Below are 15842 nucleotides of genomic sequence, written 5' to 3'. Positions count from 1 at the left end.
GGGTGGGACCTGTTTCACTGAGAGCTTTCTTTCTGTGGGTGGAGATTCCCCCCTCCTCCCCCAAGTTTGTGCCCGGTCCAGCTTTCCCTCCGTGTCCGTGTCCGTGTCCGTGTCCGTGTCCGTGTCTGTGGTGGGACTTAGCTGCACCTCTTGCTTTGGGTTTCACTCATTTTAGTTTGAGCCCAAAGTTGCTCCAGGCCCGAATCCCACCCTTTTGGGAGGTGCATAATCACAGGCCTGGAGAGGAATGCGCCCTGTAGCCCTCCAATTATGGTTTCCCTGGAGGCTGTCACCGCCGATTTCTGAGAGGAAGATTGGGCTCCGTGTTTTCCCTTTCGGCCTGCAGGGCCTGCTCTGGCGGGTCAGCCCTTCTGGAAACGCCCAGTGGCGTCGGAGCCGCTGGGAAGTGTGGTTGTTTCAAGAAGCAGCCTTCGGAGCACATCACGTGTTAGGTGTCAGCGCCTGGAACACTCTTCCCGCTGCTTCCTTGGGGGAGTGTGATGTGGGCGATGGGAACGCGGAGGGATTGGGACTCAGACGGAAGCGGACCTGCAGACGGTCTGCGGGCTCCCGGGAGCGGGGACCCTGCGGCGGGCAGCCTCCGGCCGGGCCCGCCTGGCTCCCAGCAGGGACTGACTCGCGTTTGTTGACTTGCGTGGAGCACAGCGCTGGGCTGGAGGTCCAGGACCAGCCTCAGTCCCTGGCCAGCAGCGATACCAGCCCAGTCATCCCCCCCAAACCTGTCAGGCTTGCGGAGTGACACAGAAAAGGGGGGTGAACAGTCTCCCAAGAACAGACACCGCAGGGGAAAGGAGCGAACACTGCTTGGGACATGGTTCGGATTTGGTGATTAGACCCTCCCGCCCCACCCCCATGGCACGCAGGAGCCAGTCACTGCTGCTTTATGGCGTCCAAAGCAGAGGGACCAGGCGCCTGAGGTTGCTGCTGTGTGGGCGCTTTTGAAAAACACTTCTTGGCTTCTGCTGGGGGCCAGATGCTGCGCCGAGCTTGTTCGGGGCATCATTCCACCTGTTCCTCCAGACCAGGGGTCTTCAAACTACGGCCCGCGGGCCACATGCGGCCCCCAGGGGAGTCTGATCCGGCCCGCCAGGTTTTTGGGGCAGTGAGCGCAGCCGAGGTGTTACAGTAGGGATTAGTAGTTCATATAGTCCTGCCCTCCAGCTCTCTGAGGGACCGTGATCTGGCCCCCACTTTAAAAAGTTTGAAGACCCCTGCTCCAGACGGATCGAGGCACGATCACTGTCCCCGTGCATACACGGGGAAACTGAGGCACGGGGAGTAATGTCATCAGGAAGTGATCTGCCCGACCCCATCGTTGTTTGCCCCGCACGCGTGGGTGATGTGAACTGTGTACCGCAGGTCTGACGGGAGAGCCTGGAGAGAACAGACTGGGACAGTCAGGGTCTCTGAGCCCATCATCCTGTCCCCTCCTCAGTCCTGGAGGCTGAAGGCCTGGGGTGTGGCCCGCTGTCCCTCTGTCCCTGTGCTTCCCTGCCTGGCAGAGCTGGAAGGGAAGCTGGGGCACTGAGCCTGGCAGAGGGAGGCCAGAGGGTGTCACTGGGCTCTCTGGGTGTTCGGTGCAGGAAAGAAACACGCTGGCTTTTACAGAACCACCTTCAGAGGGAAGGAACAGCCAGGCTTGACGTGGCCCGTGAATTCTCCCGGAAGATCAGCAGTTTGTACTGAACGTCCTGGTGCCGATGAGCTGGTGTCTGTCTGTCTCCCGGGAGGTGGCAGAACTGTATGTGCTTCTACCAGCTTGTGTCCGAGCTCAGAGGGGGCCTGCTGCTCCGTGGGTCTCAGGTCTGTGGACTGAGGGCACTGGACTGGCAGGAAGATGGTGAGGGGACTAGTGACAAGATGTATTTTGCCACCCAGTAAACTTTTTTTTCTTTTTTCTTTTTTTTATAATATATTTTATTGATTTTTACAGAGAGGAAGGGAGGATAGAAAGTTAGAAACATCGATGAGAGAGAAACATCGATCAGCTGCCTCCTGCACACTCCCCACTGGAGATGTGCCCACAGCCCAGGTACATGCCCTTGACCAGAATTGAACCTGGGACCTTTCAGTCCGCAGGCCGACGCTCTATCCACTGAGCCAAACCGGTTAGGGCTTAGTAAACTTTTTCATAAAAGGGAGAGTTTGCTGTCGGAGAGGTTTCTAGGGCATCTCCATGGAGCAGGAAACAATCCACCTGTGAGTAAACATTGGCCGGGAGAGGGTGTGGGCATTGTTGATTCTGGTGAGGAAACACAATTCCTCCGTGGTCCTCGTCTGTATGCAAAAGAGGCTTTTCACCAGTCAGCGTTCTCCCACTGGCTGGCCTTCTTTGGTGTGACATGCTCCCGGCGGCCAGGCTGGTGGGAAACTTGCACAGTGTCCTTTTCCTGCACGTCCCCCCGGGCGGGTGCGGGAGCGGGAGAGGCGGAGCCAGGCCGGCACTCGCTGGCCTTTGCTCGTTGGCTCGGGTAGGTGGAGGGCTGCAGAGGGTCCGAAGAGCCAGAGAAGTCTGAGGCCCCAGCCGCCCAGGGGCAAACGCATTCCTTTCTCTGCTCGGAATAAACCTGGGTAGGAAGTGGGTTTTCCCCCAATTTATTTTATTTAATTATTTCCTTTTGCAAGAACTCCGCCTTTGCAGAATGGAACAGCAGTGTCCTGGGTCGCCAGGAGCCAGCTGCTGCAGGTGACACGGGGAGTTTTCCTCTCTTCCCGGGGGGAAACAAAGCCGCCCACGGGCTGTAGGCTGAGCTCGGTAAGGGCGTGAGCCGAAGGTCTCTCCCTTCGGTCACAGTGGAACGTGCAGTAGGTGGACTTTCGTTGTTTGCTGGTGTTTGCTCTGGTCCTGTGTGAGTTGAGGGTTTTTCTCCGTCCCCTTCGCTGTGCATAAACTCCGTTTGTGGTGCAGCAGCTCCTGGGAAACGGACTGCTGTCAGCCTGGGCACATTGAGGGCCACCACGTACTTGTTATTAAAAAGCCATTGCACTGGTCACGTGAGTGGGTCTTTTTATAGCTGAGATTATCCCCAGGGAAACCTCCTTTCCATCAGACCTTCCACAGCAACAAGTTCCACACTCTGACATTTCCCATCCCACTTCATCGTTCCCATAGAGGGACCCCCCCCTTTTCCCCTCTCTCTCTCCCTCTCTCTTTCTCCCTCTCTCTCTCTCCCTCTCTCTTTCTCCCTCTTCCTCTTCCTCTTTCTCTCTTTCTCTCTTCCTCCTCCCTCTCCCCCTCTCTCTCCAACTGGAAAATGGTTATACCTCATTCCAAAAATGACACAGAAAACTTAACCCTGTGGTTAAACATGAACAGAGAACGAATGCACATAATTTAAGGCAAAAGGCACCATGAAGGCGGGAAGAGGAGCATTGTGCGTGGTGTGGGGAGGCAGTCCTTAATGCAGGCCCTCTCCAGCACAGAACCAAACCTTAGGGAGCAAACTGGGAAATACAGGAGCACGGAGGAGGCGGGTTCGGGGTGGCGGTTGTGGTGGTAGCAGTGGGGACTCAGACACAGCCTTCATGAGGTAGATAAACCTCAATTCGCCAACAAGGAGTTTGAATAATAAGGTTGTTAAATAAGATCGTAGTAACAGATATGGATGGAACTTTGTACTCTGCAAACAATGCACACCTTTAAGTGTGCTTGGGATAGTTAGAAAAATTAATCATCTGTTAAATCTAAAAAAAAAAACACCCAATAACAACAACACACAAAAAAGGAAAAAAGTGATGAAACCCACCCCCCTAAACCCAGTGCAATACATTCCAAAGAGCAAGTAAATGTAACTGAAAATTTGTTTTTAAAAGCTTAACCAAACAACCAGGTAAGACAAACTCCTACCATGTGATAATTAAAAACAAAGCATGACTCTTAGCTTTGGTCAAAACTGAAATTGTAGTGGAGATGAGGCTACAGGGACAAATGAGTGTTAAATGAGTATGCAGATAAATGACAGGTGACACAGTGAATAATGAGACATATCTATGCAGGAAGAAGGAAGTAATGAATTAACAGGACTAATTAAAACACAAACAGAACTGACCAATTAAGAGCTGGATCTTTTAGAACTCCAGTGCCCAGTAAGGAAGCCACAGGAAAATTCAATTTCTCGGTCACATTCCCCAGGTTTTTAGCACTTGGTGGCTATCTGTGGTTAGAGTCTGCTGAATTGGAAGCATAGATAGAGAACTTTTCTGTCAATACAGAAACTTTATTTGGCTGTGCTGTTTTAGCAGGAAGAATCTATATAGTAACTAAGAAAAAGGTAGAAAAGGGAGGGGAGAACAAATATTGTGTGTAAGATTAAGAATGAAAATGGAGATGTAACTTAAAATCCATAAAAAAATTGATAAAGATAGCTCTGGTGATAAATCATTTGGAAATATTATTTAAATAATTTTGTTTACTGGTTTAAGCACTTATTTTATTTATTTCCTTTTGCAAGAAATGAAGGCTCTGAATTTGCTCCCTCCCGCAAACAGCTCTGTCTGCGTATTGTAAGGTGCACTCTCTGCCATCATTAATTTTTAAATTGCCTGTAAGATTTAAATGGGCTCCAGAAGCAGAAAACCTGAGGAGACTGACACTCAACAACTTTGAGAAAAAAAACAACTATTGCTGTAGTTAATTGCCTGAAACGTGTGTGTATTATGCACACAAAGGAAAACTTTAAAAATGTCCACAGTGAACACACAGGGCTTCTCGGGAGTGAGCGGGGGTGTTCTGAGGCATAACTTAGCCTCCATAACCACCGTCGTGGGCAGAAGCCCTGACATCCGGGCTCCAGGCCTCAAACCCAGACTCTCCAAGTCTGCGATCCTCACTTCCATGTCGGTGGTTTAAGGTGGCAATTTGGGGTCACCCAGGTGATAAGACTCCCCGAGGGCTTCCGAAACCATCCCCTTCCTCCTGTTCCCAGGGCCCTTGCGGTGGCTATTTCTCTGTTTTCCGCGTCCATCACGGAAAACGACAGGTTCCTGAGTGAGCAGCTGGGGATTAAGAAATTAGAGAAAGAAGAGACATGGAGGCAGAAATAGATTCATCTAGGTGGGCGCCACCTCTCTGATGGAGAGGCAGCAAGGCGACCCCCCAAGCCACACAGGTTTATTTATAGGGTCAAAGGAGCTTATTTGCATTCTTAACTAGGCCCTAGCATTACTGGATTTACATATCTAGACCTGCCCCTGCTGACACCTGGACAAAGGTACTCTGCCAGTGCCTGGGGCTCAGCTAACAATTTAGAGAATGTCCATGTGCCTTCTCTGGCGGCCCTCTGCCGGCCCTGGCCTTCCTCAGCCCTCCACCAGAGAGCCAGGAAGTTGGCCCCCACATCGATCTGGTGGCATCGTTTTCGGCTGGTTCCTCCTGCGGTGCGGCGTCCAGGTCTCTTGGCTCGCTCCCTAACCTTTTTGTCAGTCCTGGTCTCTCACACCTCTTCTCCTTTGTCCTCAGCTCTGAACTGTTCCAGTTCCCTGGGGAGGCACTTATTTGCAGGACTGTCCCTCTCCTGCTGGATAAAGCCAGTCAGTCACTGTTCCCCATCTTTTTTTCCTTTCTTTTTCTGAATGGGCTTTATTGTGCGCCTACTGTGTGCCTTGCTTTGGGATGCAGTACTAAGACAGACAACCCTCCCACCCCCTTCCTGGCTTACCTGTCTCTCTCTGCCTCCTGGGAGAGCAGGGCAAACTCTCTCCTTCCATTTCTGTATCCCAGGGCCCCCAAGGGACCAGAGCCAGGTGGGCCGGGGGGCGGGGCAGGCAAGTCTAACTCCGTGATGCTACACCCAGTCCAGGTTTCCCCGGGGAGATCTGGGTTCGAGTTTTAGCACTGCTGCTAGCTGATCTGGCATTAGCAAAACAGCCCTGCGCTGCCTGTTTCCACACCAGTAACGGAGATGGTTACTTGGATAATAGAGTTAATAAGAGCCGATTAACCGACGTGTGTTGAACATTGTATTATGCAAATGGAATCCACTTTTCAAAGTGTGTTCCTGGGTGTGTGGGTGGAGATAATGCCCGTTCGCTGCCTCGGTTTACTGGGATTGCAGATACACGTGCAGCACACAGGTTTGCCATCTCCAGATGCACAGGAAACACTGGCCGGACTGGAGGACAGCCCCAAAAACATCCTATAAGCTACCTTAAGAATATAGTTCATGAGTATGGCCCGAGGTGCTCTGGGGAGTGGTGGGTGGAAACTTTGGGGTGTAGGAACCCCGGAGTGCGGACCTTCACTGCCCCTGGCTTGAGTGCTAACGCCAGGTGACCCTGGCCGGCCGCCCCTTCCTGGGCCCCCAGAAGGAGGCCTGGGACCAGGGCGCCCGCGGCCGTCTCCCGGAGCTGCCAGCTGGGCAGCGGCCGTCCGCGTGCCCGGCCGGTCCGCCCGGCAGCTGCTCGGGGAGCCCGCGCTGGGTCCTCCTCCTCCTAGCTTCCCCCAGGGCGCCATCGGGGGGGCGGGGCGCCATCGGGGTCACTCCCGGCCCCGGCTCCTGGCTCCGGTGCCCGCGGCCGCACCAGCGCGGCGCCGGCGGGGCGGGGGCGGGGCCAGTGCCCGCAGAGCGCCCGCCGATTGGCTGCGCCCGAGGGCGGTGCTGCGGCCCCTCCGCCGCCCGGAGTCCGGAGCGCGGAGCGGAGTGCGCGGAGTGGAGTGCGCGCCGGCTCAGCCCCGTGGCCGCTCCGGGCTCCGGGCTCCGGGCCCCCGCCCCGCCCCGCCCCGCCCGCACCGGTGCCCGGACCGGCCAATCCGGAGCTGCCTTCGCGGGGCGGCCCGGCCCCCCGCCCCTCCCGGCCTTTGCTCCCCGGGTTTCGAAGAACTCGGCTTCTCCGCTCACAGCGCCTCCGGGAAGCCGTTCTGCCCGCACCCGGGCCGGAGGGGGGCATCGCCGCCCAAGGAACGGGGTTTCCCGCCTAAAGCATCCTCGCCCCTGCGCCAGAGGTCCAGACTCGAAAGAGCATCTGATGATCACCCAGCTCTCAAAGCCCCCCCCCCCCCCCCGCTCCCCACCGTACCCCCCCCCACCGTTCCCCCCCTCCCCACCCCAGCTGTGACTCGCTTACCGGATTCCAGCTTCTGCCAGGTGCGGGGCTCACCGTCTAGCCCAGTGTCCAGGCTGGGGTGGGAGAGAAAAATCCTTGAATGCAAACAAAGGAAGTTATTTCCAGGAATTTGTAAAAGTCACTCTTGGAGGAGAGCTCGGACCTGTGGCGAATGTGTCTGCAGAGCCACACGCTACTGTCCTGTTTGGAAATTTCTGGAAAGCCATGATTTTTGGAATAATATGTATTGAGTTGTTTTTTTAAAAGATATTTTGTATTGATTTTTTACAGACAAGAAGGGAGAGGGATAGAGAGTTAGAAACATTGATTAGAGAGAAACATGGATTAGCTGCCTCCTGCACGCCCCCTACTGGGGATGTGCCCACAGCAAGGTACATGCCCTTCACCAGAATCGAACCTGGGACCTTTCTGTCTGCAGGCCGATGCTCTATCCACTGAGCCAAACCGATTAGGGCTATATCTTGAGGTTTTTTTCTTTTAAACTCCAGGCTTTGGAAAGGAATGTAACAAAATGTTAATAACATATGTCATGCTATGGAAATATTAATAGGAGTTTTTTTGGTTTGGTTTTGTTTTTACCACACAGCTTAAGAAAAACCAAACGGATTGAACTAGAGAAGGCAAAGGAAAAAAGGGGCTGGATTTTTTAGACACTCCGTTTGTCTCTCCGGCTATTCCTGTTGTCCATCACCAATAATATGTTTTCCTGGTCTGGGTTCCAGTCTAGGATCGCACTTGGTATTTCGCTGCCTTGACTGTTGGCTTTGTAACAAGCCAAAAATCACCCGAAGAGCTGCCGTGTGAAAGCTCTCATTGGTTCCCGTCAGCTATCCTTACACAGTCACTGCTGGACTCTTCAAGGGTAGAATTACATAATTGACTAATAACGTTTATTATTTGTCTAGCAGAGGCTTTTAGAAAATGCATTTTCAAATATATGTCAGTTTTAAAAGGGTACTATATTTTGGTAGTTAAACCCTTATCAGACGTATCATTGGCAAATATGTTCTCCCATACAGTGGGAACCCTTTTCATTTTGAGTCTGGTTTCTTCCTGAGCAGAAGCTTTTGGTTTGAGGTAGTTCCAATAGTTTATTTTTTCCTTTGTTCCCCTGGCTCTAAGCGATGTATCTGGGGAAATTCTGCTACAAGAGATTTCACTGCCTATGTTTTCGTCTAGGATTTTTATGGTTTCATGACTTACAGTTAAGTCTTTAATCCATCTTGAGTTTATTCATGTGTAGGGTGTTTTTTTTTCTCTCACATGTGCCTGCTCAGTTGTCCCAGCACCGTTTATTGAAGAGACTGTCTGTGCTCCGTTGTAGGGGTGTCGAACTCAATCAGAGAAGGGGCCAAAATCTAAAATCCAGCCTAAATCGCGGGCCGAATGGTTTACTGAACAGTCATAAACTGACAATGTCATAAACTGACAGCGGAGTGCAGTGATGACAGCGCGGTGCGGGCCACATTGCAAGGCCTGGCGGGCTGGATTTGGCCCGCGGGCCTTGTGTTTGACACATGTGCTCCATTGGATGCTCTCGCCTCCTTTGTCGGGTGTTAATTGAGTGTAATAGCGTGGGTCATTTCTGAGGAACCTGCTCTGCTCCATTGATCTGTGTGCCTGTTCTTGTGCAGTACCAAGCTGTTTTGATTACCGTGGCTTTGTAGCATAGCTTGATACCTGGTATTGTGATCCCTCCAACTTTGTTCTTTCTTAAGATTATTGTGGCTATTTGAGGTTCTTTTTAGTTCCGTACACATTTTTGGAATATTTGTTCTAGACAAGCGAAATATGTTATTGTATTTTAACAGGAATTTCATGGAATCCAAAGATTGTTTTGGGTAGAATGGGTATTTCAGTGATGTTAATTCTTCCAATCCATGAACACGATATATGCTTCCACTTAATTTGTGTCTTCTTCTGTTTCTTTTTCTAATGCCCTATAGTTTTTCATGTTTAGGTCTTTTACCTTCTTGACTAAGTTTATTCCAAGGTATCTTCTTTTGTGTGTGTTTTTTGTAATGGTAAATGGGATATTTTATTTTATTTTTTTAGTTTCTCTTTCTGAGAGTTCATTAATGGTGTGTAAAAATGCCATCAGTTTCTGGATGCTGATTTTGTATCCCGCTACACTGCTGAGTGTGTTTGTTTAATCTAGTAGTTTTTGGTGGAGTCTCCAGTGTTTCCTATGTACTCTAACATGTCATCTGTGAATAGTGACAGTTTGCCTTCCTCACTTCCAATTTGGATGCCTTTTATTTCTTCTTCTTGTCTGATTGCTGTGGCCAGGGCTTCCAGCGCTATGTTGAATACGAGTGGTGAAAGTCGACAACCCTGCCTTGTTTCTGTTCTCAAGGGAAACACTTTTAGTTTTTGCCATTGAGTATGATGTTGGCTGTGGGTTTGTCATACGGGGCTTTAATTGTTCGTGTGACATTAAGTAGCCTGCATCTAACTTGGCAATCCCCTGTCAGTAATTGCAAAGCTTTGGCTTTGCCATCTTGCTGACCCCTCACTAAAAGGTTAAGAAAGTGACAGGTGAGCCCTAGCTAGTTTGGCTCAGTGGATAGAGCTTTGGCCACAGACCAGAAGGTCCGGGTTTGGTTTCGGTCAAGGGCATGTATCTTGGTTGTAGGCTCTTCCCCGGCCCTGGTGGGGGCTCGTGCTGGAGGCAACCAATCGATGTGTTTCTCTCACATTGTTTCTCTCTGTCTTTCCGTCTCTTCCACTCTCTCTCAAAACCAATAGAAACTTATCCTGGGGTGAGGATTAACAAAAAATGACAGGTATTCTTCCCCATTTTGGGGTGTTGTGTGTTTTTGCCTGAATTCTGTTTTTAACTTTTGAAGTTAGACATTAAAAACGATAAGCTGTGTGTCTCTCCCGCTCTGTGTCCAAGTACTTAATCTTATTTAATAGAAATGCCACTCAGGGTGGCCTCGCAGACTGAATTAAGAAACCATGAGTGATGCAGGATGGAAAAGAGTCCCCTTAAGGCAGGGCTGCCTTCCTCTCCCCGTGTTCCTAGCCCCACCAGGGCCGGGCCGGGGCTGGGGAGGAGCCTGCAACCAGGATACATGCCCTTACTGAAATCAAACCCAGAACCTTTTGGTCTGCAGGCCGAAAAGGTTGGCGACCGCTGCCCTACATCATCGTCTGCCTTCTGTTATTGCCTCCTGCCATGGAGTATCAGCCTGTGTCCTTGCAGACAAGACAGATCATTAAGGAGGAGGAGGAGGATGACGATGACAGTAATACCCACAATAGCACACTGACGTCACACCTTTACCGTGTCTGTCCAAGAAGCCAGCACTTTACCCACATCATCGCACTTAGTTACAGGCGGAGCCGAGGGGCTGTTACAGACGAAGCCAAGGCTGCTGTGGGTTCTTTAAAGACACCGTCATGGTGGCCCCGTGAGGCAGCAGGTGCTCCGTCACTGCCGCTAATGCTCATCACTCCTCCCTCAGGCTGCATGGACCCTGGGGTTGACTTTGCCATTTTTTTGACGCAGGAATGTCAGAGGCAGAGCCAACAGAGTGAGGCTCCAGTTTGGGCCCTGCTGTATCTAAAATGGACACAATATCGTTCATCCCCTCCCTGCTGGGGTCTCTGTTGGAATTAAGTAAAGAGCCTCTAGGGGGTCGTATGTGAACCGTAAAAGCACACACAGATTGTGGTGGGTTAACCCCCATCCTGCTCCCGTTACAGCTTCCCATTTCTTCCCGGTCCACGGAGGAAATCAGAGCACGCACATGCGCACAGGTTTTCCGTAGTTTGCATGGTTCTCGGGGTGTTTGTGGAGCTCCTGCAGTGGGAGTTCTTGAGCCATCGGCTAGAAACGGGACTGGAACTGCCCCATGTCCTTCCTCTGCCTCCTCTCCGTCATAACTGAGGATGTGTCCTTCCTCTGCCTCCTCTCCGTCATAACTGAGGATGTGTCCTTCCTCTGCCTCCTCTCTGTCATAACTGAGGATGTGTCCTTCCTCTGCCTCCTCTCCGTCATAACTGAGGATGTGTCCTTCCTCTGCCTCCTCTCCGTCATAACTGAGGATGTGTCCTTCCTCTGCCTCCTCTCCGTCATAACTGAGGATGTGTCTGCTGCTCTCCTGCCCGGTGTGAGGGCAGCACAGTGAACGTGCACACGGGGCCCTGCCCCCTGAGCCTCTCCAGTCCCTCAGCAGGCACCCAGATCATGTCAGGAGTGGTGAGCGCTCTGAGAAAAACATCACAGATAACATGCGGGATGTGGTTTGAGAAGGAAGGGGGGAGGTCAGGGGAGGTCTCTCTAAGGTGGTGAGGCCTGACAGGTGAGAAGGAGCGGTCATGGGAGGATAACGGGTAGGGTGCTCAGCCAGCACATGCAAAGGGCCTGCGGTCGGACTGAGCCCGGGAATGTGAGGGCTAAAGGAGCCCGGTGCCGCCGCCTGGGGCTGGGAGGACTCAGCCGGCAGGCACGGAGACCACGTGAGCCCGCGCGGCCTTGCCAAGGAGTTTATTTTTATTCTCTGAGCCTCTGCTGTCCATGCAAGAGCCAATGGTCATAAAAATTAAAATGGAAACACAATTAAAAGTTTGCTTTCTCAGTAGAAACTGGAAACTGTGTGGCCTCTCGGCAGGAATGTAAAACGATACAGCCGCTGAGGAAAACAGCGGTGGTTCCTCAGGAATTTAGAAACTGAATCACCGGAGGATCCAGCGGTTCTGGTTTGGGGAATGAACGTAAACGCATTGGAAGTGGTCTCGAGGAGATAGCTGTCCACCGTGTTCACAGCGCGTTAGTGACAGTGCTGAACGGGGGGGGCCCCTGAGACGTGGTTCCTCGTGGCACCAGCCACGGCCGGCGGCCACAGGGAGAGGCGGCTGCCGTGTGAGCAGACAGCGCACAGATGGAGACCATTTCTGTTGTCACGGATGTTCCATCAGACGGTGCCACTCGTGTGTAGAGGGGTTCAGAGGGCACCTCCACGCCCTGGCTCCGGCCCCTCAGGCCTCGCCGCAGCAATAACAAGCCGGCGGGTGCAGAGTGAAGAGCTCTTCGGTGTCCACGCCCCGTCTTGAGACGTGCAGGGAGTGAGTGGGGCAAGCGCCTCTGAGCACAGCCTCTGCTGCCCAGGTCTGTCCGGCCACAGGGAGGCTCTTAGGCCGTGACCGTCTGGGAAGGGAGGGCTGGCCATCAGGGTCCAGGCCAGTGCCGGGGGCTGCAGTCCAGGGGTGATTGGGAAGCAGGGAGAGAGACACTGGGAGGAAAGGGGTGTGTAACGGACGAGCTGCTGGAGGAAGCCAGCCAGCCCCGCCTGCTGTGCACACTCTCAGTTGCATTGAACCAGAACATGTCTCCGGCCACGAAATCCATGCACAGCGTCTGCCCCGTCCCCAGGGCCTTCTCTCTCCTGCCATCCGTCCCCTCCTTCAGGCAGCAGCAGGAATGTTACCTCTCGTCACCTCTGGCACAGTGCGGCGCCTCTCCGATGACTGCTGGTGTGGCTGAGTAACTGGGATGCCTTCTCCATGAGGCAGTGTGCTCCCGAAGGCAGGGCTGTGGCCTGCAGTGGCTGCGGTGTCAGGATTAACGTGCGCCCACGTCTGTGAAGCAGTGTGTGACTGTTGTGCAGTTTGCTTAATCTTCTCGTGCCTCAGTTTCCCTCTTTGCAAAATGGAGACAACCATATATCTGTGTATACCAGTTCTGCAGTTGTGTGCTAGGCCTGGTTTGCTGGAGCCAGCTGTTTAATTTTCAGGAAATTTGGGAACTGGTTGTTAAGCTATTAATTACAATTTAAATAATGTAAACTTACAATTAACAAATTAGGTTAAAATCAAAGGTAACAGATACTCAGAATCCACTGCATCCTGATGATCTCACTACAGTCTTTTATAAGTAGTCCCTTCTTATCCACGGTTTCTCTTTCCATATTTTCAGTGACCTGTGGTCTGAAAATATTATGGAAAATTCCAGAAGAAGCAGTTCATAAGTTTTAAGTTGTGTGCTGTTCTGGGTAGTAGGAAATCTCTTGTCGTCCCACTCAGACCCTCCTGAGATGTGACGCCAGTGTCTCCACCTTTTATATGCTCCCTGCCCCTTGGTCATTTATCAATAGAAGCGGATCGATGATCAGATTGACAGTCGTGGTATTGCTGTGCTTGTGCGCAAGTGACCTTAGTTTACTTTATAATGCCACATTCACATAGCTTTGATTACAGCCTATTGTTATAATTACTCTATTTTATTAGTTGCTAGAGGCCTGGAGCATGAAATTATTGCATGGGTAGGGTCCTGCTCACAGGTCTGGACTGTGAGCAGGGCTGATCGGGCCTTCCTTCATTCTGCGCTGCCCCCTGGTGGTCAGCACACATCATAACTCCCGGTCTCCGGTCGAACTCCTAAGGAGACACTTTGCATATTAGCCTTTTATATATATAGATTGTTGTTGTCTCTTATTGTGCCCACTTTGTAAGTTAAACTTTATCCTAGCTGTGTGTGTACAGGAAGAAACATCCTGTCTCTAGAGTTGGGTACTATTCAAGACTTAGGCATCCGCTGGCGGTCTTGGAATGAATCCCCCGTAGATAAGGGAGGGCGGCTGCATTTATGCTTTGGAGGTTATTGTGGTGGAAGTACTGCTGTGCTGTGGTACCATGGCTCTCTCACAGCTCCGTGTGCAGTAACTGTGGGTTGGTGGTATTTACACCGGGGAAATGGGCGGATGCTACAGGGCAGATCCTCTCTCACCTCCCCCCTCTCTGAAGTGGCTGTTAAACGTGTAGGGCACACCGTGGTCTGGGGCTTAAGTGAGTTTGTGCTTTTGTTAACGTTTTGTGCCTGGGGCCCAGCGTGTGCTGTAGGTGAGGCTGCTGCTGTTTGGTTTCGCTTGCTCTCCCTGATCCGGCACCGCTGTTGGTGCCGAGGAACCGGCCTGCACTGACGCTGTCTCTCTCTCCCCAGTCTGCCCGGCCAGCTGCAAGTCGCACGGCTGCACTGCGGAGGGCCTCTGCTGCCACGGCGAGTGCCTGGGCGGCTGCTCGGAGCCCGGCGACCCCGCCCGGTGCGCCGCCTGCCGCCACTTCTACCTGGACGGCCGGTGCGTGGAGACCTGCCCGCCCCCCTACTACCACTTCCAGGACTGGCGCTGCGTGACCTTCGGCTTCTGCCTGGGCCTGCACAACAAGTGCAGGAACTCACGGCGGCAGGGCTGCCACCAGTACGTCATTCACAACGGCAAGTGCATCCCCGAGTGTCCCTCCGGGTTCACCATGAACTCCAGCAAGTGAGTCCCGGGCGCGGGTTCTCGGCCGGAGGGGGGGAGCGTGGGGGCTGGGGACGGGGTGCCACCTGTTAAAATCTAATGAACAGAACAAACTAACAGGCCCTACCCGGTTTGGCTCAGTGGCCAGAGCGTCGGCCTGAGGGCTGAAGGGTCCCAGGTTTGATCCGATCAAGGGCAAGTACCTTGGCTGCGGGCACGTCCCCAGTAGGGGGTGTGCAAGAGGCAGCTGATCGATGTTTCTCACTCTCTATCCCTCCCCCTTCCTCTCTGTAAAAAAATAATAAAATATATTTTATAAATAAATAAATAAACAAACTAACTAACGAAAAATGGGACTGAAGCATGGATACATGGAACAGACTGGCTGGTGCCTGCGGGTGACGGATGAGGAAGGAGAAGGGGCTAGTTAGAGAACACATGTGCACACCCCCTGGACACGGACAATAGCGTGGGGAAGGCCAAGGGAGGGGAAGGGGAGAAGGAAGTGGGAGAAGGTTGGCAAAGGGGGCGGAAAACGGGGACTCTTGGAATAATGTCAACATTAAAAATGTTTAATAAACAAAACAAAAAAGCCTGTGTGAAAACCCACTGATATCAAACCACATTAGAAAAATGTGGTAGGACTAACGTATTCCAGAAGAATACGTTGTGCCATAGCGAGTCGTCATCAGCCCTCTCTCTCGCAGCGAAGGTCACGAGCATCGGGGGACACAGCGTGGGCTCCGGGGCGCCACCAGGAGGCGTGGGGCAGGCGCTGTGGGGACCAGAGGTGTGCCTCACCTCACTGAGGATGCTGTGGTTGACGGATTCCAAGGCTGTGGGGCAGGCGCTGTGGGGACCAGAGGTGTGCTGGGGCCTCGGACCCACGCCGCCTCCTGTTTTGGCCCTGGCCTTTGCAGCCGAGGCGACAAGCGGTCTCTGAGGGGCCAGCGTCTGCTCGGGCCTCCTGGACGCGGTTGTTGGAGCCGCTGTGCTTAGCTTCGGGAGCGGACAGCACGCGGGCAGCGGCCCTTGGCTCCCGTAGAATGCCTCACACTGCGGGCCGTCCCTCTGCTGTGCCTCTGGCTCGTACGCCCAATTGGCGCTCTGGTTTTTATGTTTTTTCTGGCCGGGAGCTGGCAGTGCGTTGAGCTCGGCCCAGAGACGAGAAGGAGGAGGCTTGGTGCTCCATTACTCGCAGGCTCCCTCGTGCTCGGAAGCTGCTTTCTCTCGGTTGTGAGTCGGGTCCTGTGCATGCACACTGCAGATCTTGTTCATCTTGTTAGCTTCTCAGAGGAGCTGTTTTGGTTTCTTGGGGCTGTAACCAAGCTTAAGAAACCTGGTTGCTGGATTTTGTGTTGCGGGTTTGAAAAAACCCTCCACAAAACAAACAAACAAACAAAACAGATCAGAAGCAGGCATCACCGAGGGGCAGTGAGCTGACTGCTCACCTGGAAAAGCTCCCTCTCCAGAGCCGAGAATTAGCCAGTGTTCTGGCGCGAAGTTTTATTT

General features: G+C 52.6%; 1 protein-coding gene across 1 annotated transcript in view; it reads left to right on the top strand.

Moving 5' to 3' along the window:
* Positions 1 to 15842, top strand: part of INSR (insulin receptor) — a 127119-nt gene that overhangs the window by 61214 nt on the left and 50063 nt on the right. Inside the window, exon 3 of the mRNA XM_084885132.1 lies at positions 14030 to 14351. Within this exon, the coding sequence (XP_084741258.1) occupies positions 14030 to 14351 (322 nt within the window). The remainder of the gene's footprint in view (positions 1 to 14029; positions 14352 to 15842) is intronic.

This window comes from Pipistrellus hanaki (assembly GCF_964339955.1).
Source record: "Pipistrellus hanaki genome assembly, chromosome: 5".
Lineage (NCBI taxonomy): Eukaryota > Metazoa > Chordata > Mammalia > Chiroptera > Vespertilionidae > Pipistrellus > Pipistrellus hanaki.
The sequence above is the reverse complement of the archived record's forward strand: the minus strand, read 5'-3'. Positions and strand labels throughout refer to the sequence as shown.